We start from the raw sequence: 23,642 nt of genomic DNA on the forward strand, positions 1-23,642 counted from the left end.
AGAAATTTCACTTAAATCTTAAGCCTGAATTACCAAAATATGTCAGCTTATCATTTTCTTAGAGGTTTCTTTAGTAAAATTGGAAAAACATTTCAGATCAGGGGAGAAAGTGTTGCTGTCTTTTACTAAAAGCAGTATCTCTAATAAAGTGGTTTCAATTTGTTGTATATCACAGTAACATGTTACAAACTGTCCTACTAATAAATTTGTTGTTGGGGAGAAAAGGGGCTTTAAGAAATGCATTTTTTACTCTTCACTCACATATCTTAAGGTGGGATTTTTGTTGTGTTTTGGTGGTTTGGTTTTGGTTTGGGGTTGTTTGTTTTTTTTTTTTTTTTTAGTATATTGCTTGGAGTTCAAATGTAGCTTTTTGAAACTGTGACCAAAAGAATCTTTTATGGTATTTTCCTTTCCTCTTCTCCCCCCCATCCCAGTCCCCCTCCAACATCTAACATTACAAGAAGTCCAGTTGGTAAAGCATAATGAAATAAATGAACTATTGTATTTGTTGGCTTTTTATGAATAAGCTAGTATTCATTTATTGCTGCATTCTAATAATGGAATCCAGGTAACGGAGGTTAAGTAAGCCCTGGAGTATAATTAGAAAACAAATTTGTTGCTTGCAAACAGGGTACTGTGAATTTGATTCTTGGCCCTTTTTTGGGAAGGAGGTATAAATGTTAATTTTACTGCCTTCTAACTTAAAATACAGTAAAGGTTAAATAAATATAGAGCAGAAAAAAATCTAGTAGTATGACCTATAAAAGTATAAATGGCCTAGTGTTCTCTTCTGTTTGCACTTTTTCAGCAGCAGTAAGTAATTTTATGTTAGTGTGGTAGCGTTTAGTACTGCATCATATATGGCTTCTGTATTCAAAAGTACATTCATAGCCAAATGTTTGGCTATTTAAAAAAAAAACCAACAAAAAACAACAAAACCCCCCACTTAACAGCAAGATTCAAGACTGTGTTTTTTCAAAAGGCCCACTAGGTGCCAGCAAAGGACCTTTTCAGACGATATGAGCCAATGAAACATTTTGTAGGAATTCTCAATCCCATTACTCTTGTAAGAGTTGACAGTATATTAACTTCTTGACATGCTGATCATTTTATCTAAAAAATAAAAATAAATTAGTGAGACAGTTTGTATATAATTACACAAAATAGCTTTCTTCTGTAATTTTGCTTGGTAATCGTATTTATCTCTGTGCATACTTAGCTCAGTGTTCTGAAGTTTGCGTAGCTGGTCATATATTTGCATACCATATTGAACTCTAATGAATGTCCGTTTATTGTGGGCTTTCAGCAAACAAGATGAGGTAGTTCAGTCCGTAAGAATAGTTTGTTTCTTTCTACCTTTAATAGCTGTAATTTGGAAAGGTTAAAATATAAAATAAAAGGTTAACATGGTTGGCTGAAAATAAATGCCAAATTATTAATTATAATAACTTGTGGTTATAATTCAGTTGCACCTCACTGAAAATTATGAATTAATTGGCAGGAGAGGTTTCTACTATGTGCAAATCTTTAGAAAGTGTGATTGGTTAACAGCGTGTAGATTGTGAGATAATGCCAGATTTCTTCCAAGTTTTATTTAAATAGTGCAGAAAGACTTTTTTTTTTTACGGTGGAAGAGTCTTATTTCACTGGTTTATGCATAATTCAGACCTCAGCAGTTTGCTAGCATGGTTACTATTTGGAAATTCAATCCTAGACTTGATACTCAATTATATGGGACTTCATTCCTACCAACTTCCTGTAATTCTAAACCTATGGGTAAAAATATTAGTAGTCATACGCTGCTGAGGAAAGTACGGACACATTGACTCAGCTAGTGCAGCTGCAGCAGGAGTTGCTGTTTTAAACTTGGAAGTACTGGAAGTTTGTTATTGTATTCATTTATGCAAATTACAGAAGGTATAATTGAAACAAGGTCAGTAGCGTTTGTCAGTGTGTTGCAGCTGAGGTCGTTGGAGCATAAGTGCTTTGTAAATGAATGCTTTCTGACTGCAAGCAAAAACGGTCCAGAAACTGCAGTTCAACGAATGGCTGACTTATTTCAAGAGGTACAGTTTTTTTTAATGCTAGTATCTTGTAGAAAGTAGGACAAAGACTGCAACTTTTATGGGCTTTTACTGTTGTGATGTACTAGCTCTAGGTTCTGTGCAGCTGCCTGTAGCCTTTCTGCTGAAGGATCTTTGTTGTTTTCATTTGCTAACATGCACGGAAATGAGAACAAATGGCACGACGGTTAAGATTGCATTTTGCTACCCAAAGAAGCAACACAGATCCATTATCGGAAACCTCTGAAGATGTTTTGGATAGTAACAATTGTATGTACTTCAAAAAATTGCAGAATTCTGCACCTAATGTTACACAAATGAAACTGACTCCTAGACAAGTTGCTTATGCACCTGTAATGCAACAAGTAATTAATCAAGAAGAAAATGCAACTATTTCTTCATTGCAAATAAAAAAGAGCACCTCACTGCACATTTCTCTACAGTCTAGAAAGTGTAGTGGATGTTTTCGGTCTGGTGATGCTGTAGCTACTGGTGAAGATGCTTCGTTCATTGGTATTGGTAATGAAGGAAATTGTGGCGGTAGAATTGTGGTTGATCATCAATCTAATGATGGCCTTCTGAGCAATACTGCTCTGTGCAATGACAGTCTTGGCAGTATTGCAGCCAGTGACAGCGGATCGTTCAGCAGTGCTGGCAGTGACTACGGATCATGTGCAAGTACCACAAGTGATGGAGGTTCATATAGTAACAGTGTCATCAGTGACAGTGGTAGTGGCACTCCTTCGACAAGTGATGGTACTTTCTGTAGTAGTGTTATACATGGTGATTCTTCATACAGAAGCACTGCAAACAAATGTAATCCCTATAAGAACAACTCATCTCAGGAAACTCTGTGTAGAAGTAATACTACTTTTGACCAAGATGCTTTGTCAGTGAGGAAGAAAACTAAAATTCCACTGCGACGTTGTTCATCACTGGTTATTTTCCCTAGGAGTCCTTCTGGAACTCCTCCAGCTTCTCCAATAAGCTCAGGTCAACTACCGCATAGAGGTGCCTATCAAACATCCCATAAACTAATTATTTCTCCTGGTGAGCTGGTACAAAAAGATGATCAAATCATTTCCAAGGGATTCCTTTCAACAGCAGTCAACGGACTTCGACTGTCTAAAACAGTTTGTTCTTCTGGCGAAGTCAGAGACATTCGACAGCTTTACTTGAATACATCATTACAGGACAAAAGTCAAATTTTGAGTAGTTCCGAGCAGGCAACTTGTGAAGAAGTATCTGATGGCTTCTCGTGTATTTCAGTTCATCTCACTCAAAGAGCATTTGCATCGAGCAATGAAATGGTTAATGGCTGTTGCAGTCCAGAGTTAAATCTGAACTCCAGTGCAAAATACCCTCATTTAAAACTGGCACGTAGCACATCTGCATGTTTACCCTCAAAAATAGATTCAGAATATCAGATTAATATAAATGAACTAGAAAGACAGAATGCACAGATGAGCAAAACCCACCATGTTTTGCAAAGAAGTGTTTCGTTGGAAGGATCACGTCAAAAAGTTTCTTGCTGTTTATCCAGCCTTAAATACAAGTGTCATAGTGCAAGGACGTCTCAGTTGCACATACAGTTCAAACCTGGGAATGAAGGAAAAACAACTGGTTTTAAGAAAAGATACGGAACCTCTAAAAGGGAAATGTCTAGCACTTCTTTGTGGAGGCCCCAGAAGGTGAGTGTTCTGGTTTATAGAAAAATTTGACAGCATTTTACAGCTGAAATTTAACTGGAAAATAATAAAATTTACAATCAAGACTTAAACGCAATGATTTCAAAATTTCCTAATGGTGTCAAACTGTCACCATTAGGAAGTTAATTTTTATATTATCTGTAACATTTGGGTTTTAGATTTGTTTCTTAGAATATGGTACATACAGTAGCATAGGTGAATAGGTCTTACAGTGAAATAGCTGTATTTAATATATTATAAACAATAATTTCCTGTTTACATGAACTCAAAGGGATTTTCTTGTCTAGTTATCTAGACATGGGAATTATTTAAACTTCAGATGAATTTTTGTAGTTTTAAATACATAACTACTTCTCAATAAATTAATAGTAATTACTAAAATTGCATGTAAAATGGGTGAAAAAGAGTGGATTATTGTAGAGTCCTTTAGGTTTATTTCAAATAGGCTTTATTTTACAGAACAGTTTGCTGTTTGTAGAATTAAAGATAAGTAATATTTGAGCAGAGAAGCTGTAAATACCATTTGTTTCTGTATACACCCTGAACCACAGGAATTTTTAGTTTCCTCTCCTTTTTTTTTTTTTTCCTTCCAACCGCTACTTCAGCCTGAGCAGTACACTGTAACTTAATACCTCTCCCAACAACATTACTGTTCAAATTATAGTTCTTGGGTCTAGAAGGCTTATATTAAATATATTTTTTTGGTAATGAAACTCACGTCCAACTAAACTGCAGAAGTGTGTTTGCTCTTATTAACTCTTACAGCAGTTTATATTGTTAGTAAGGCATAAGCCACACGAGATGTGGATTTTAAGACTTGTTTGAATAACATTGTGAAGACTTGCGATGACCTGAATATTATATATTAGTTTTAATTGTGAATGCTGATAAAAGTGCAACAATTAATGTTTACCAAAATTGTTTTAAGATCTCATTCTCTGTGAATTGACACTACTGCCATTTAACTAACATGCTTGTTTAAGCAAAAAGCTTTATGTCAAAGATCTCTAGTTATGACAGTCCCTTTCTAAACTAGTAATATAACTACTTTGGAGGTATTAGCCTGTAATTTTCAGTCTGTTGTTGCCCTTAGAGTAGTGCCTGATGATTCTACACCTTTTTACTTCTTAGGAGTTTTGTATTGCTTTTTGGTTAAAAAGAGTTTGAAGGAAAATGCACTTTCCTTCTTGTAGAACTGTAATCTATGTTTAAGCTTCATTATAAAACTCATAGTGGATCACAGGTAATCACTATGCATCTTGTTTGGTGATTCCTCATCCCCAAATCAAACTGTAAAGTTGATGGTAAATTCTGCAATAAGCACAAACAGATTATGACATAGTTTAAGTAGTCTGGATCTAGTTATTTTTAAAAAGTATACTGTAAAAAGGAAAATATGTTGTCGTGCACTTCAAGTACATTTCTTATCAACTTGCACTGCTAACCTCTGTGTTTAATGGTGGTTGATATGTAAGATATTTTATATTTTAATACTGAGTGAATTTTAATAAATTCAATTTACATAGAATCCAAGTTCTGGATTAGATTGTTAGCAGACTTTCCCAGAAAACCTTGTAGGACACTGGACTGACAATAGTTTGTTTCAGTTCCTGGGAGCGGTGTGTACAGTGGATGGACATAAAATATAAGGAGATTTAACTTTTTAAAGCACTTGATAGCATGCTTCGGTGGTAGTTGAGCATTTTTACTGTGTTAATGTGGCAGCATGTTTTAAGCTTCCTGAATTCTTAAGATTTCATCTTCTGACTAGAAGATGAGAGAGAGAAGTTTAAAAATAAAAAATAATAGAAAAAAGAGAGTCTGAATCCCAAATTGTTGTAGTTGTCTTGTACTTTTCATGTATTTGCAAATATTTAGATTTGTGCCATATCTATTAAAAAGATCTCTGACATCAGAAAACTGGACACTAAAGGTTTTATAGCAGTATACTTGTTTCAGATTCCTTTATGCAACAACAGGCACAGGAGCCTTTCAGTCCTGGAATGGTCCTTTCAGTCTTTATGTAAAATTGGTTTTTATAGACTATCCTATAAAACACGTTATCAAAAAATTTAAAAGCTTCCCCCACCAAACCAAGCAACAACCATAGTTGACTTTATAGCAGTTCAGCAATTCACTGGAATAAAACAGATAAATAGTATTGTATTTGCTATTACAGTCTTTGTGAGAAATATAATAGATTCTATGGCAATCATTTAATTATATAGTCTGGTTAATTATCATGGTATATTGTGACTCATTTAAAAATAAACAACTCCCAAAATATTTCTCTTGACTCCAGTTAGTCTGGCCTAGTATACTGATATGCTGAGTCTGGGTTCAAATTTAACAAGTTGATACTGGAGTAGCATTTAGTAATGTCAGCTATCTGTACAGAGCAGTCATGAAATCAAATCAGTGCTTTGGCCGGAGACTCCAGAGTCTGAAGCAGCGAAAGGTCTATGCATTCTTTTCTTACGTGCCTAGCTACTAGCCTTCACCCACCTCATATCAGATTTCCTGCTTTCTATAATCAACAGCTTGTTAAAGGCTGACTTTAAAAAAAAAAAAAAAAAAAAAATCAAATAAAAAAAATCACCATTTCTGTGATAACTGGCCTTGGATTATTTTTAATTAAGTTGAAAAATGTGGAATGGTGATGGCCCACATACCACTGCTGATCTTTACTGGAAACATTGAATAGGTTCTGCAGTAGATAGTGGAATTTTATTTATGAGAAGCAGGAAGAAGAGGTAGTCCATGGTTGCAGCACTGAAGGTTGTCCTTGACTTTGTATTTCTGTTTTTAATGTTTTTTCAGGCATCTGTCTCTTGCTTAGGGTAGAAATAAACCTGCAACTAAAGCACTTTGACATCACAGGTGTGAATTGGGAGGGTAGGAGTCATCTTACATGTCACTTTACGTATGTAAACTTTAAGAGGTACAGAGGAAGGCAGAAGCAGTGACTACAGTTCCATTTCTTGTAGACCATAAACAAACTTAAAAAAAAACCAAACCAAACAAAAAAAGCTGTGTTAATCTCTTCCACAAGTATAATATTATGCTGGCATCCCTGTTGACATTAGCCATTCCTTCCCCATTAGTATTGCTGCTGATTAGATAATGTGAATATTGTAAGTGTACTTGCAAATCTATTTCAGCAATTGTATACCTTTAAAATAATTTCTTAAACAATTAAGGGAATAATTGTGTTATTGTCCTTTTGTTTACAAGTAATTTTACTCAAGTTTTGTCTCTAGTGAATGAAATACGTGTTTTGAAGCAAAAAAAAAAGTTCAGAGGTGTAAAATAACCAAAACATTTTTCTACTGTCAGGTTTGTGTGAAGAAAAGCTTTAGTTGGAACTCTTTGAGTTTTTTTTTTCACCAGGTTCTGGAACTCTACTTTTTTGTATTTGTAAAAGGAGGTGCTATATGAATCTTTCAGTACTAAATTTAAATTTTGGACAAACAGTAATTTGAGGGGGCTCTGTGTGAGGCTGTCTCTCTTCACTAACTAACTTCCCAGCTGATCTGAACATGCTGAGGGGACCAGAACCTGTGCCTGGAAGACCTTGATTCCCTTGATAAGTGCTGCACCACAAGTTAGCACTGAATAGTCTCAGGTTGTCTTCTCTCTTGCATCCTCTTTAAGTATAGAGCTTCTGTCTTAGCAAAACTCCTTCACAGAAAATAATGGTCCAACCAGGGAGAAGTGACAAGAAGAGGGGAAGACAGCTGTGGCTTATCTCCAGCCATCTCCATCTTTGCATATTGACTGAAGGGGCGGCACGGGTATCGGTGTCCCAAATCTGTGCAAGGAAGTGAGGTGGAAAAGGGGCAGGTGAAGCAAAAGATTATAGAGGCGATACAAGGCAAAGCACAAATTGACATCTCTTTATGCTATTGTTCTACGATAACCTCATCACCTAATAATTTTCATATTGTTCAGTATTGCATATCTTGAAGGGTCATGTTACAGGACTGTTTATGGCACATTGCTATGTCATGGTCTATCAGTTCAGTCAAGGAGAATTGGGGTTGAAAGGAAGGTGGTGTGTTTCTGAGGAATCATGGTGACAACTATGTTAGACTTAAATCACATAATACTATTTATGTTGTCTCAGACAAATTTTAGAAGTTGAAGTATACATCAAATCATTAAAAGGAAGACTGTGGAAACTGTCTGTTAATCACAATAATTAACAATTTATAATTAGTTGTAGGCGATCTCCTGCTTTCATCCTTTATATAACAATGACCTGTAGTGCTTTGATAATTTGTACTAATTTCTTCTATTTTCCATCTTGCTTAAATGCAGAGTTTTGTTACAGCTTCTCCTCCACCTTTCTTCATGCCTTTAGCTTTTGATTAGCAATCTTCTTCAGGGGGAAAAAAGATTACACACAAAGGATGTGATAAACCTTACAGCCAAGACTAGCTGTGACTGGTTGCTACTTGGAAGCATTAGCAAAGGAAGCAATCAGATAATATTATTTGATATCAGCTCCATCCCTAAAATTTTTCTTTGTCAGTTTTAGCAAGTTGTATTTGGCAAGGTGAACCATATGTAACTTTCAGAATATGCTGTAAGGAACAGTGTCTGGGCTGTAGCAGAATACTTGAATAACCCTGTAGATCAAAGCTCTAGCACTTTGTAGTCACCAGCAAACACTACACATACATATTAAGGAGGAATTGTATTTGATTGTGTTCTGCAGAAATTATGATTAACCTCATTCTGTTTATAGTCTGCAGCTGAACTGAGTTTGGGTAGGTTTCTTATGCCAACAAAAGGGGAAACTAAAACTGCAAAACCATGCAGAGCAGAGCTTCTGAAACAGCTTATATAAATACTTAATTATCCATCCTTCAGGTTGATTCATGTCCTTTTAATGTACCATGAGAGTGGGAAGCATTGGTGGTGTGGCTTTTTTGATATAGCCACAAGCTATAGTTATTCTGTCTCGTAAGGCTTAGTATACGTTTAAGAATGTGTTAAAGTAAAACTTGTTCCCGAGGAAAAGATAGAGACCTTCTTCCCTTTACTCCTGACTAGCCAAATAACTTGAGAACATGGTCATTGCTATAATTTTTTTTTAATTTTTTTTTTTAATGGCGCATCCTTTTTGCTTTCTGTGAGAAATTAGATCAACACTTCGGGTTAAACAAAAACATTTCTTGGAAAATGTTACGGTGATGTAGAAATCATAGTCTTTCTAAGCAGCATAGCATAAGACAGAAGCCCTTAACAAAACTAATAGTACCTGCAGCTATTCCTCCAAGAATTGTCAAGAAGCTCAGATATAAAATTGTTGAAATACTAACTACAATGAATAATCTTTTAATCTATTAGATTCCCTTACTGAAGGAAGATGGTAAGTAGGATGCCGGTATTTTAAAATGACCAAAAGGGGAACTACAGGCTACTGCAACAGGTCGGTCTGGAAGAAAGAGTACATGGAATAGAATTAGTAGACATATGACACGTTTTGTGTTTACAAAGAGGGAGACTGAGCACTGCTTTCATAAAAGGAAGTTTTGTCTTACAAATCAAGCTAAGCAATGACATGCGAAGATGGGCAAGCTGGTTAACGCACGACACTGAGCTTTTCAAAATATTTGACAAGAACCCTTAGCAGATGTTCTGAAAAATACTCTCAAGACATAAGTGCAGGAAAAAAGCTTCCTCATTGATGACAACTAATTAAAAGATAAGAAACAAAAGTGAGAATTAAATTGTCACCTCTGAAGTTGCAGAAATTCTCATGGTAGTGAGTGACTAGACAGTAGAATGGACAATTTGAAAATCAGTGTTGATAAACGCCAAGTACTGCACACAGAGGAACAACAGCTAATGATGCATGCGTGGTAATGGCCTCCCATACTGGTCAGGAAATATTTTGTCATGGTGAGTGACTCGCTGAAAATGTCAGCCCGAATCTTGTTGACAGTTGGAAGGCAAACAGAAGGTTAGAATTTATTAGGAAAGGAATAAACTAACAAAATTAAAAACACCATTATGGAGTTGTACAAATCCACATATGTGCATGGCACGCATATTTCTGGTCATCCTTTTTCAGAAAGCATGTATAACAGAACTAGAAAAATACCAAGAAGGGTCACAAGATTGGGACAGGTTTTATGTGAGGAGACACTAAGTAGACCAAGGGCTTTTCAGCTTTGGGGGAAGAAAAAAAAAAGTTGTATAAAGGGAGTTTTATAAAACTATAGTTCAGAGGAGGTGAATTTAAACAGAGAATCCACTCTTATAAAAGAAATATGTTCTCTTATGCGTTGCTGAGCTCACTGTTGCAAGATGCTTTGCATACCAAAAGTAGAAATGGATTTCAAGAAGAGGTTAGATAAATTGAAGAAAAGTCCATCAAAGGGTATTACATTCTCAATATGTATTTTAACGTCAGGATCAAAAAGTCCATGACCACTTATTCATTAGAAACTGGGGGATATATCAGAGGAAGTACTATTCTTAACTGCTGCTTTTATTATTTCCTTAAGCATCTGCTCTTGGCCATTACTACGGAAAGGATACATGGCCATGCAGAGCATTAATCTGCCTACTAGGCTCTTTGGTGCCTGCTCAGCCCTTGCAGCCACCTAGGATCAAATGGTAGAAATGCTCTTTCAAGTTCTCCCTTCACCCTGGGCTGAGAGTGTTCTTCTGTGTTCCAGAAGTGGATTAATTTCACAGATGGAGCAAGCAAGCAAAACTGACTGGCCTTTTCAGGCGAGTCATTTGCTTATGAGTGACTTTCACCCTTGTCTGAAGGGGACTGCCCTGCCTTTCTGTTAAGTGTCTCTGTTTCAAGTGAACTTTCTTCCTCGCTCTCTGTGACAAACAGAACATGCTGATTTGGGAATGCAGCCAGCCAAATGTTTGTAGCTCATTTTAGTGTTAGTTTATGGATCTGTAATCATTTCTGTTCCAAGAGAGTACATGGCTCTTTTTTTCCATCCTGGCACTTTACAGTAAACTTAAAAGTCTACAGATAGATGCAATTATTGTTTGAGACCTTGGGACGCTTTCAGCTGTATCGACTGGAACATAAGCAAACGGATTTTAAGAAGAACATCAGCAAGTTCCTGGCTGAAATTACATATAAACTTGTATTGGAGTCACTGAAGTTAGGGCGTATTAAAATGCAAATGGGACACTCCAGCTACTCAGTAAGAAGAATGTGGGAAGAAATACAGAACTGGATTCTTTTAGACCTAGATGATTTCTCTGGCAATCTGTGATTTTCCTCGCATAAGGGAGAAGGCCTTGTTCGGTAATGTGAAAGCACAAGGGCTTTTTGAAGAAAAAGGTTTCCAGAATTTATTATGAACATTACTTATTTTTTAATAGAGTCTCTACCTTAGCCAGTTGTTGTAGTAATCATTGTTTCCAGTAAGTTCGATTTGGGACAAATATTTAACTTATAAAGAATAAATCCAAAGTGGTTAACATCCAGCAAATTATAGGCCAATAAAACCCATGTCTAATGTGGGAAGTGTAATGTTACTTTAGTAAGAAATGTCGTTGAGCTTATCTGAAATAAATTGTAATACTGCTTTTATTGTAAAAGTAATTGTGGGTGGATTATTTGTGCTGTAGTTGCCCTGTATCATAGAGGTTGAGGCATCCAAGGTCAGTTCATGCAGACTGGTTTTGGACAGATAGGATTTATAACTTGAGCATAGCACAGCTTAAGACAAACCAGTAAGTTCTGCTGTAGCCAGGTCATCAGTGTCTAAAATTACGACTGGCAGCAGTAGGTTTAGGCTTGGAGCTGGGAGAGGTCAATAGGTAAGGCTTGGGGCTCCTGTTCAGGTCAGTGGCGGCTGAAGGCTAAGGCGGAGTGCAGAAGAGCATGGAAAACTGCAGCGTGGCTGGCAGTGGCTGCTAGCTGTGCGCTGGTGCAATTCCTGAGTTAGTGCTGATGTTGAATTTGGATCAACGGTAGCTGAGAACAGTAGACTTAAGAATGCTTTTAAAAATGCTGGACTAACTTTGGAGTAGGCTGAGGCCATTCAGTCTGCATCCAGCCCTGCTGTAGGTCCATGTTCACAGAAATTTCTTAGAAGGGGTCAGTTACTTGTACAGCCTGGGCTGACTGTTCAAGATTATATTTAGGGCTGGAAAAAGCAGCTTCCAGGCTCAACCTGATTTTGTGTATCTGTGTGGCACTGTACTGGACCTAATAAACTTCCCAGGAGTGAGACCATGATGCAGAGATGCTCCAATTGCCTGTCTGCCTTTTGGAGGAAAATTGTTTGTTTGTTTGGTTTTTTTTTTTTTCCCCTTCTTAAATTCTGTTTGTTCCCTCTTGCTCTGAATAACAAAAAGTTGACTGTGTATTGAGTCCTTTGGCTGAGTGTATTAATTAGCCAGTGTGGTTAACATCTGTCATATCTAGTTTATCTGTTGCACATTTCAGGGAGCAAATTACACGTGCAGTTTAACGTTTGATGGGGTTTTACATTTTTTGAGTGTTTTAAGCTTTATATTGTTAATTGGTGAAGGTAAAAGTGCACCTGGAATTGTTACTACAAGAGTTTGTTTTTCAGACTTTATTTGAAGTCTTAAGATTTGGCACAAAAGCTTCCACAAATAGATGCAAAAGTGTGTTTTGTTGTGTGGGGTGTTTTTTTTTTTTTGGTTTTTTTTTTTTTTTTTTACTACTGTGAAGTTAACTGACTTGATGTCAGGAATGGCTTGTTGAAATAGTACCTAATTAAATACTTGGTACTGTTTTCTGATTTTTTTTTTTTTTTTTTTTTTGAGCGTTGGCTGGTTTAACATAGGAGGCCAAATCTGGATTGGATCTTGACTTTTCATAAAATGTAATATTCCTGCTTTTTATATGGTAGCTTATTTGGCACATCTGTCCATAAAACCAAAGGAACTCAAATTTCTGATGAATAAAACATACGCATTACTAACTTTTGACTTGTTCTCTGTTTATATTGTGCTTAAGTATGCTTCGGTTATATTAGATGACTTTTTGTCTTCCTGTGACCTATGTGAAAATAAGTTCTTGTATGCAAAAAAAAAAGCTATCTTAAATTGCTTTGTTAATGAACTTCTAAGCACAAGTACTCAAAGTAGCAAACATTGAGTGGAGTAATATACGAATATTGTTATAAAATTACTGTAGACTAAATATGAACTTTTAAGGAAGCTATCTGTAAAGATATTGGTTCTATATAAAAAGTGTAAGCTATAAATGGAGAAACAGATGACACTTTTGCTCTGGTCTTTTTGGAGAAGCAGGTCTCTGAAAATATCTTTGGAAGTGAGGGAGAATTAGTGAAAATAACTTCAGTGTCATTTCTAAATGCTGTCTGTTAAACAGATGGTAAAACTGCTGAGGCATGTTATGCTGACACCTTGCTGTTGAAGCAGCCAGCAGGGCTGAAGGTCCTGCAGAAACATGTTGCATAATAACCATTGATCTAACAGTACGTATTTTCTCTATTTTGAAAATGCTGATAGGTTCTTATATCTCAGTATCACAGATAGTTGATCATAGATGCCAACTAAAAAAAAGTGCCTACATATCATTAAAAAAAAAATCTCTTCACCATCTACCTCTCCCCCTTAAAAATACAAGAGACTGGGACTTTAATGAATTCCATGCAACAAAGTATTTATCACTTCGCAAGATAGAGAAAACACACTACTTTTAGAATTCATTAATTTTATAAGATCTTAACATGATAATTGAATTTTGCTTTTTTGAAACTATTATTTTCCCATGATGAATAGCATATGCTGGCAGTATTTTATGGAAGGAAAAAAAGCTCACTTTTCTCGATTTAGAGTTCAAGAGAACGAAATAATACACTCAGTGCAGCATGAAAAGAAAAATACTTGAAGTTGCTAGTGGAGCTCAGGAAAGTGTTTGGGGTTGAGGGTTTGGGTTTTTTTTTTCATTCTCATCAAACTTGTAACTAATGTTGATGTTTGGGTGTTTAAGCAAGAAGAATGTTGGTTTTATAAGGGATCTATTGAGCTCTTGTTTTCTTAAGCAGCGATAGTCCAGATCACTGTTTGTTTTTTCAATTTGAATTGATACTTTATATTCCCTCCAATAAAAGCTGTGTGCTTTCTCATTTTGCCATACAGCTGTAGATTTCTGTGCAAAGACCGACTTATGCACAACTAGCTGTCTGTTTAGTCAGAAAAAGACTGGGAATATACTTAGGTTCTAATTCATGCACTAACATCAACAAAAATTAGTCACAAAAGTTGGTAGAGAAAATACCTGTTATTTCAACACCCTGGTCTTATACAAGAGCTGTTTCAAAAGGCACTGTGGTGAATCGAGTAATTAAGAAAGGCATTAGATTCAGTTAACTGTCTTCAAACCTGATAAATTATGGGTAATGTTCTCAGTACTGCTCTTAAGTGTGTGACTCGGATAAGCATGTCTGTTTAAAATCTACTTCTATCCAACTTCTGATGGGAATTGTAGAAAAAAATCCAAAATCTTAACTGTTAAGGCTTATTAAGTATGTATTCATTAAATAGATGAAAATTAGTTTTGGACTGGATTACTTTCTTTCAGTGCTTTTCCTCTTTGAGCACTCACTTTGGCATTGCACTAGAGTTCTTTAAATGTATTGTATACAGCAGCTGTCTGTCCTCACATGTTTTTAATAACTTTCTATAGACTAAACCAATGAATCAGTAAAATAAAAGGCCTCTTTGTTAGTGTACTATATCATTAATTGAGGTTTATGCACTTATGGTTTGGCAAGCAGAAAGTTTGAGTTCTCTGGCTGTTAAGAAATTAGAAGTTGACAAGAACAACTGACCCACTTGTCTGTCTTGAAAAAACTGGGATGCCTGCTGTCATGAAACAGAGATCCAGTTTCAACTCCATTGACATTTAATTGTTAATGTGTGTGATGTCTGTTTCAAAGCTTCTTTGGCACTTCTTTGAAGGCAGTTAGTCAGCTTGTCATAGTGAGGCACACTGCTAAAGAGTATTCCTGCTATCTGATCTATGTATTAGTTGTTTGGAGGTCAACAAAAATCTCCACTGGAGGATTTTACTCTCTGGCTGGAGGAGAAAGTACTGTTAGAGGTTGGTTATCGAGGCTAGCTCTGCTAAAAATAGCAGGAGAGACAGCAGAATAATAAAGTGAATAACAGGAGCCTGTACTAGAATAATGCTGGTAACAAACACAATGTTTTGAGGTTTTCTAAAATACAGCAGAATTTTGTCCCACCTTCCAGTAATTTATTTGAAAAGCATGTTCCACTTGAGGATTGCCAAGAACTTTACAAATACTAAGCCTTTTAACATGTCTAAGGTATGTGCCGTGCCATTTTAAAAAAAAAAAAACAAACCAAAAACAAAACACAACCTCATAGGCAAAAATGATAGCTATATTTTTCCAGAAGCTTGTGGTCTATAAGCTGAAAGTTTTCCTTCAGTAGTTCAGGGAAGCTTCAGACTCTTCAGATATGGAAACCTGTTGTAGCTTTCTATGTCAAACCAGTTTGTGAACTAAAAGGGTTGGTGTTTTATTTTTATTTCCACTACCCCCCCCTTTAAATTGAATTTGTAATGTGTATGTCTTATATTCAGATTTGAAGTTATGTATCTCTAGGTTTCTAGCATGTTATAATCTATGACAAGCTCTGCAGTCTAGTTGTGCTTTTTGGAGGTGTAAAAAATTAGAGCTTATACAAATGTGAGGCACTGGTTCTCCATATACATGTATGATTTAAAGATGAAATGGACAAACTTAGGACAACAGAGCTAAAGAAAAAAGGTACCAGAATTATTAAGGAAGAAAGAACTGCTTCAAGAAATACCTATAGCCTTTAATGTCAGAACTGTTTGAATGGAGAATGCCATCAATGGGACAAAAAAATGAGTAAAATTGGGCTGGAGTTTTAATACTGTAAAACATTGGCATTGAAAATTAAAAATATAGTCATGCTAGAAGAAAGGTGAAACACACGGCTTTGCCCTGAGGTGAAGGGAATAGATGTCAGCAAGATGCAGAGCCTCATAGTGGAAAGTCTTACGGAAGAAGGCCGTCAAAATCCTTGGGTGATGAGTTTGAATAAAAGCTTGTGGTACACCAACAGATTTAGGAAAGAATAGGCACCAAATCTTTTGTTATCTGGAAAAATCAGGAAGACTAGAAATCCAGAGGATGCACAGGCTACACTGTTGAAGACTTTCACAGATTCTTACTCTGTCTATGCAAAAAGCGTAGTCTTGTTATACTGTAGATTTTTGAAAAATGCCATAGGCTTATACATACCTTTTAAAAATTTCATGCCCTGCACACAGTCAGTGATGTGTCTTCATTTTAAATGACCCATATAAAACTTTTTCCTGCTTTTGTGGAGGTTTGCAAAGGCTTTCAAATCATGAACTTGAAACAACTCAGCATATGCTCCAATAATCCAGTAAGAAGTCAAGTAAAGTACTTTGACTGTTGGTGATGCCTATTGGTGAATACTGAAATTACCTACGTAAACTACTAAAATCTTAATTTCTTTGGCAGGCAAAAACGAATGGTCAAAAGTAAACTGTACAGTGATACCATGTATTATCAGTTCCTCCCCTGGTATTACAGTGTAGGCTGGAGGGAATCCAGCTGCAAAGTTGCTGCATTCATAGTCTGGTCGTAGTTGGACAGTCAAGACATCCAAGTCAGGGCAGAATCTTTCAGATTTTAGTTGTTTAAAAACTAAACTCTGCAATGTGCATAGGCAGATGGTATTTTTAATAGATATAATGAATTTTGGCACATTTTCAGATGTCAACAGGAATGTCAGGCAGGGGCTAAGGGGAGATGCTGAATTTGAAGCTCCTGCTGCCAGGCTTGGGATCGCTGGAATTGCTGGAACTTCCAAAGCACTTATCACAGATGAAACTTATTTTTACTTCCTCTTATTTTTTATAATAGCTGTATTATTTTGAAAAGAAAAAAAGCGTTTATATATGCCTGTTTTAAACAGCTGCCTAGGCTTATAGAAATTGTCAGGCGCTCCTAGGAGGAAGGTCTTTAGTTCTGTGTTAATCTGTGATGAATGTTTAGTTGCTTAAGCATATACCAAGACAATTATTTTACTGAAACAACTAAGAGGAAGAAGTGTCTTTACTCTCTGCCTTTAAGATGATGTTTCTGCTGGAGATGCTGACAATCTCAGTCCTGATGCTGAACAACTCTCTCCTGTTTGATTAGCACTAGTCTATATGATTTACAAAACAATCTAAATCTCCACCCCCAGCTCCCTCAAACTTCATTTATTTTGAGGAAGGCAGAACTGTTCAAGGGCTCTGAGTGTTGGGTTAATCAGAACTTTTTCTATACAGAATAAGTTTTATTGTCTGTAATTCAAGAGTGTCTTCAAATTCTTGAAGACACTTGAAAGTGTTACTATGCTACCAGGGGTTTGGAACAATGTTTTTTAAAGCACTTTGCGACTGTAAACTTTGTTTTTTGTTTGTTTTTATTTTCTGTAGACTCGAGATGATTTTCTTGGGCAAGTGGATATTCCTCTTTATCAGCTACCGGTTTGTATTTTTTGTTTGTTTGGTTTTGTTTTAAGACTGTGAAAGGGAAAAATGATTCTGTATGCAGCTGTATTAGTCATCAAAGGAAGTTAACCGTACTGATAATAGAAGTGATTAAATTCTCCTGCTCTGTGGGTTTTTTGTTTGGTTTTTCTCTTGTGGATTTGTTAGGGTTTTTCTAGTGCTGATATTTATTAAAAAAAAAAATGTAGGTTACCTTGTGTTTAGATATTGGTTTCTGCTGCTATGAGAGTTAGGAGTGCTTTTAGCTTTTTGAAGAATAAAAATGCAAGGTTTGAAACAGTGTTAGAGACAAGAAGAAATTGTAATTATTGTCATATTTCTTAAAATATTTTCCTTAAAGTCTACAGATTTACTTCTAATATTCCTTATTCCCATAAACAGATACAGAAGAGGGTAAGTGGGAAATACAGCTAGTGTTGCTTCATACTTTTTTATTAAGTTTTTGTTTTTGAATTCCTTTTGCAAAGCACATTGTTAGTTTTAAAGAAATATCACCAAGAACACTGAAATAAGTAAGCCTTTTCATTTTCTTCTGAGGTCTCAAAACATTAGCAAATACTAACAGATTTATCAGCAACTGTTTTAAAGACAGGATAACAACCATGGCAAAACTTTTCCAAGAGCAGTTGTTATTTCATTCCGGTAAGAACCGTGTCAGGAGCAGTTACAGATATGTCCCATTTCCCACTGTAACTGGGATGCACCCTAACTCCTCTCCCTCAGTCAGGTGGGTTGGAAAGACTGGCCATAATGTCCCTCTGGAGAAGACTGCCTGTTTTCACTTCTCACTAATAAGCTGGACAGCAATATCTGGAATCTTTTGGAGATATTGGTGCATTTCCTTTCTTTTTTTTAGCATAGAACTAATGCTAATCTATAAATTAGAACTAATTTATAGAGCCTCACTTGAGTATTTTCATGGCTATTTTCTTAGTTCCTCAAACATTGACTTTTTCCTGTCTCCACTTTGTTTCCGTCTTCCTGGTTCCTTGTTCTTAATTACTTGGTCTTGCCATATAAATCCATTGTACTTTATCGGCCCAAATATAGGTGGCTTTTTTGAGTCTTTCGTTTACATAAGTAAATATATCTTGGATAAATAAAATCAGTTTATAAATTTTTTATTACATGCAGTTTTGGTCTTGCTTGATACTATGCAAATGCAGACTGTTCAAAACTAAAAAGAGCTAGTAATCAGGGACATGTAAAAAGGGTAAATCATCTGCAAGGTAAGATAGTTGGCAGATACGGATTTGCTCTTTCCAAAACAAAAATGTATTAATCCAACTGTAATCTAGTATTGAATCTAAGGCAACTCTTGTTTTTGGAAAGTCAGAAAAATAATTATAAAACTTAGATTAAGATGATAACATCTGTCTTTTTCTCTCCTCTGTGATGTATTTCCACAGTGTCTTAGTGTGTGTGTGTGTTTGTAGAAATAATGTAATGTTGGGGGGGGAACCCCGAAACCCACAAAACCAAAACCCAAGCTTAATTTCATTTTAATTTCAAAGAAGTACTTACCTTAGTTGTAAGACAATTCATTTTATAAGTATAGAACCTGATCTTGCAGATAACACCAGTGTCACACATACATCGTTACAGGATTGAAGATCTGCTTTTTAATTCAGTGAAGGTGGAACACTTCAACTTGAATGTAGTATTTCTAAATTGTATTAATAAGAGCTTACACTGAAATGTCTGAAATACAAGAGAGCATTTTTCTTTCTGAGATTCGGTGTAATAGTTATCACATTCAGTAAAATTTAGTCAGCTTAATCTTAGGACTGGTTCGTAACAAAGCTCAACAGTTCCAAATAAAATTCTAAAATCTCTAACTTAATAACGTCTAACCTTTAGATTCTGGATTTTTTTGTTTCTTTCCAATCAAAGGTTGACACACATTAGATATTTTTTTGAAAATACTATTATGGAATTAGTTCAACCTTCAAGGATTGCATCATGTACCATTGTTCTTAATTAAAAGGCCTACAAATAAGATAATTGCAAGTTTTTCCTCATATTATACGGTACTTCTTGAAACGGTTAAAATGTATTGATTAATGAGAGCCTAGAGGTACTCCCCAGAATTTACAAACAGCTAAAAAAGGAAAAAAAAAAAACCTCAAAAAAGATTTACAAGTGTTCCTAAATATATGGTATTGTAAAAATCAAATGTTTCTGTAAGAACTGCAGAACTTCAGACGGATTATAAATATTTATGTTAACCAGAAAAATAAATATCTTTGTTTTCTTTAATGATCCCTCATGTGTATTTCTCTACCTGTACCTGGGACGTATATTTATAAAATGATGTCTGTTTACCTCTGTGCTTCTTTCTGTTGAGCAACTTCACTTTTGTGAATCGGAACAAAGATGTTCTCAGAATGGATTCTTCTGCGATTATGTTTTATCCCCAAGTCCTAAAGCTAGAAATGGCTTTTTATGTATGTTCTATGTAAAAATATTTGAAAAATACTGAGGGAGGAAAAAGAGTTATGTTAGATCTTTTAAATGTGAAAACTGGGAATCTATTTCTTGATTTCGGGGTAAACAGGGTTTTTTTTCTGTGCTTTAGAAACTGTAATATATGTATACACCGAAAGGTAATACTTTTTTTTTTTTTTTTTTAACTGGGGAATTAGTCTTATTACTAAGATTAGCACTGGTATTGCTATTACTGAACCTAAACCTATAATTTAAATTCTAAAATGTTATATGGCCTTTAAAGAAACTCATTGTAAATTTCTGATAATTTTCTTTAACTTCAAGTGTTTGATACAGTTTTTTTGTGAAAAAACTTGTCTTATTCCAGACAGAAAATCCAAGTATGGAGAGACCATATACATTTAAGGATTTTGTTCTTCATCCAAGAAGGTTAGTAAATGCCACATAAAAATTCTAACTTTCATATCTAAACAATGCTGGTATGTAATTACTTGTACATATGAAAATATTTTCTAAATTTTTATGTTTTCGTCAAAGAAATTTGAGCATCAATGGAGTAAGGTATTTGTGGTTCTACTAAAAAGTCAGCATTTGTTTAAATACTTACAGATTATTCAGTAAGAATAAACCATTTTTCTTCAGGCCATGACATAATTCACATTATAACTTCATCTGAACAACTTACTGTTTTGCTGAACAGTGAAATCAGTGACCAATGTTATGCCATAACTCTTTTATCCCTTTTCAACTTGAAATTGTTTCCTGCCTTCCTGTCTCTTTTGTTTGCCTGTTTCACGTAAGCAGTTTCATGTGACCTTAATTATAAGCATGACAAAACTTAAACTGGAAAGCTGCTTAAAGTTTAGGAAGGCCTGTGTTAAAAAACCAAGGAATTTTTAAATGATAGGTAACACTTTGACACTGATATTAGTGTTATGCGTTTCATGTTTGTTTTTAACATGTAGATTCTTAACCTAAATCTGAACAGTTTTTAGCAACTTTTGTTAGAAATAAAAGACATAAAATGCACGTTAACATTTTTCAGATAATAGGTTCCAATTTAGAAATAACATCAGAACATGTGCGATCTATAGATCTTTCTCAGCCACGTTGGTAGCAGAAGTATTTTTAAAGTATTTTACACTTCTTGATTTTTAGCAGATCAATGATTTTAACAGTTAGTGACTGTCAAGTTTCATTTTGATCTCCTATTTTTCTGAATTTAACATTTCCTATCCTATAAATGAATGAAAAGTAATATTTATTGTCTCTGCATAAATTAACTTCAATTGTTGTTTGTTAGTCAAGGATCTGACCTCTTCTTGTAGTGGCTACCACATGAATTTGGCAGTGCTTTGTAGTAAGAGATACTGCCACAGGTTCAGGCACTTTTCTGCCTTGAAATCTTATTGTAACTTTTAGATGCTTTAGTATTGTTAATGCATGTTCTTCAATTTTGCTCATATTTGCATTTACTTAGACAGGAATATTAATAATAAGGTTACTACCTTCCCAATACCTCAAGATGAGTAAGAATTATTAACATGTTAATACTCTGAAATTAATTACTTTAACTATTGTATTGGAAAGTTAGTTAGTAGGTTACTTCCTCTTTCAAAGGGATGTGGGCTTTTCTGAAACCAAAATACGATCTGAATGAACATGTTTATAATCCAACATGAAATGTTTTTCTGGATATCAGAAAATCTAATTCACTTTTTCTTCATCGGAAAAAAAAAAGCAAAGCATTAGACCTTAGTGATGTGTGGGGGTGTTAGTTTTTTTTCTTTATTTTAATAAGACGATGTGCAGGTATCTAGTTAACTCACTAGTGATATTTTCAGGACTCTTACTATCTTTTTTTTATACCAGTAGTCAAACAGATGAGATAATTTGGTAGATTTCTTTACCAAGTGAAAATATTAAATAAAATCAATATGGGGAAATCCTATTTTCAGGCTTCTAATGATGCATTAACCTAAATACAGAGAGGCAGATGCTGAAGTATATGAGCTTGCTGTAACTTAGAGTTTTAGGAAAAGTAGTCGTGTAGGTTGAAATAATGCTTGATAGATTGTCTACACACAGTCAAATTATTATAATTATATGAATTAAATTGTCATTGTTCTTATTTTCTTGTTCTTTATTGTTATGCATTGGATAGTAGGGAAGTTTTCAGAAGAGTTAGTTGGAAAGAAATGTTTCCAGTTGTGGTACAAGGTGTACTCAGAAGTCTAAAAACTCAATACCATTACAAAACTTCATTAATTTAAACTAGAAAAAGCCAAGTTTGTGTTGAGAAACTTAAGGATAATCCTCTAGCTGTGCTTTTTCAGCTATTTTATTTCCAGGTAACAATTTCACAAGCGCACAATAAGAACACTTTATTTTCTTTTCTGCAGCCATAAATCAAGAGTTAAAGGCCACCTTAGATTAAAAATGACTTACTTGCCTAAAAGCAATGGGTCTGAAGAAGAAACCACAGAACAGGCTGAAGAATTAGAGGTGGGAAAAGATGTATTTATTGCCGAAAAATCTAGCAAATGTCTTCAGCTATTAAGGGTAGTTACAGTAAAAATGAATGTTAGGAATCACTAAGCTACAAATAGTGTTTTAGAAACAAACCACTTGAAAGCAATTGCTTGTATCTTACATAAAAGTTGTAAGTCTGCATAAAAATTCTGGAGCAGTTTTTCCAACTAAAGGAGTGGCTTTGTTAGTATATCTAAAAAAGAAAACATACATTAGGCTTTTGTTTTTTTTCTGGTACTGACTTGCCATATGTCTATGTAACTTTTCTTGTTTTAGAATTAATGGAAGTATCATTGCCCAGTATTTTTACTGCTGTTTAACGTTGTTTGACCCCAGCCAGCCAGACACTGACATCTTGCTGGTTTTAGAATTTCAACTCTCTCCAATTTATAGGGCAGTTTTGATCATAACTACTTTACAAATGTAATCTTTTGTAAGCACATCCAATTTAGATCAATGGATTTCTCTTCAACACTTAAACAACTCTTGCAGCAAAAGTGGTAATGATGATTATTAAATTTTCTGTTACAAAATGGTATGCTCATCTGACTAGCACATTTGCAGCATATGTATGAAATGAAATTTATTTCCTTTTTTTAATCTATTCTATGAATGCTGTTTATTTTCCTGGAATAAACAACTTTTGATGCTTATGTGTTTAAGGAACTTGAGTTAAAAATAAGATTTCTGCATGCATAATTTGTCCTATCATTTCTTGAGAAGTATACACAATAAAAACCAGAGCCAATCCTACCGGCTTAAGATGTAGTGGAACTGCACCTTAAAAGGGGGGTGGTTTAATAAATTGAGATACTGTTTCAACTTTGGTAATATTAAAGGTAGTTAATATTATATCTCTTAGCCTGGGTGGATTATATTGGACCAACCAGATGCTGCTAGCCAGCCACAACAGCAGCAGCAGGAATCTCCTCCGCTGCCTTCAGGCTGGGAAGAAAGGCAAGACATCCTCGGCAGGACCTACTATGTCAATCATGAATTCAGAAGAACACAGTGGAAAAGACCAACTGCTCAGTATGTCTTTTGGCCTGAAAATTCAAGTCTTGTATTAACTAGTGTAACTAGTTCACTCTAGTTACGTTAAAAACAAGGAGAACTAGAAAGTGAACAGCTTAAGAATTAATAGAGAGCTTTCCATAGCTTAACCTTCAAGTCCATGTGTAATGATCACTGGCTAGTGGTCATTTTAACTGCACGGTATTCCTCCTGTTCTCTGGAAGTATGCATTCAAATAGAAACTGGTTGCAATTGTAAGAGATAATAACTATAGTAATGGAAAGGAAATTATTTTCCAGC

The 23,642-nt window shown here is 35.1% G+C and overlaps 1 protein-coding gene across 3 annotated transcripts in view; it reads left to right on the forward strand.

Annotated features, from left to right (window-relative positions):
* NEDD4 (NEDD4 E3 ubiquitin protein ligase) overlaps positions 1–23,642 on the forward strand; it is a 64,808-nt gene that overhangs the window by 21,069 nt on the left and 20,097 nt on the right. The window contains exons 1-5 of one of the 3 annotated variants that reach the window (XM_076347700.1): positions 1,861–3,754; positions 17,274–17,324; positions 20,164–20,225; positions 22,199–22,301; positions 23,191–23,360. In XM_076347700.1, the coding sequence (XP_076203815.1) occupies positions 2,240–3,754; positions 17,274–17,324; positions 20,164–20,225; positions 22,199–22,301; positions 23,191–23,360 (1,901 nt within the window). In that variant the 5' untranslated portion in view covers positions 1,861–2,239. Of the gene's footprint in view, positions 1–1,860; positions 3,755–17,273; positions 17,325–20,163; positions 20,226–22,198; positions 22,302–23,190; positions 23,361–23,642 lie in introns of those variants that run through there. The other 2 variants (XM_076347702.1, XM_076347703.1) reach the window with 2 other exon arrangements.

Source organism: Aptenodytes patagonicus, chromosome 10, assembly GCF_965638725.1.
Source record: "Aptenodytes patagonicus chromosome 10, bAptPat1.pri.cur, whole genome shotgun sequence".
NCBI lineage: Eukaryota > Metazoa > Chordata > Aves > Sphenisciformes > Spheniscidae > Aptenodytes > Aptenodytes patagonicus.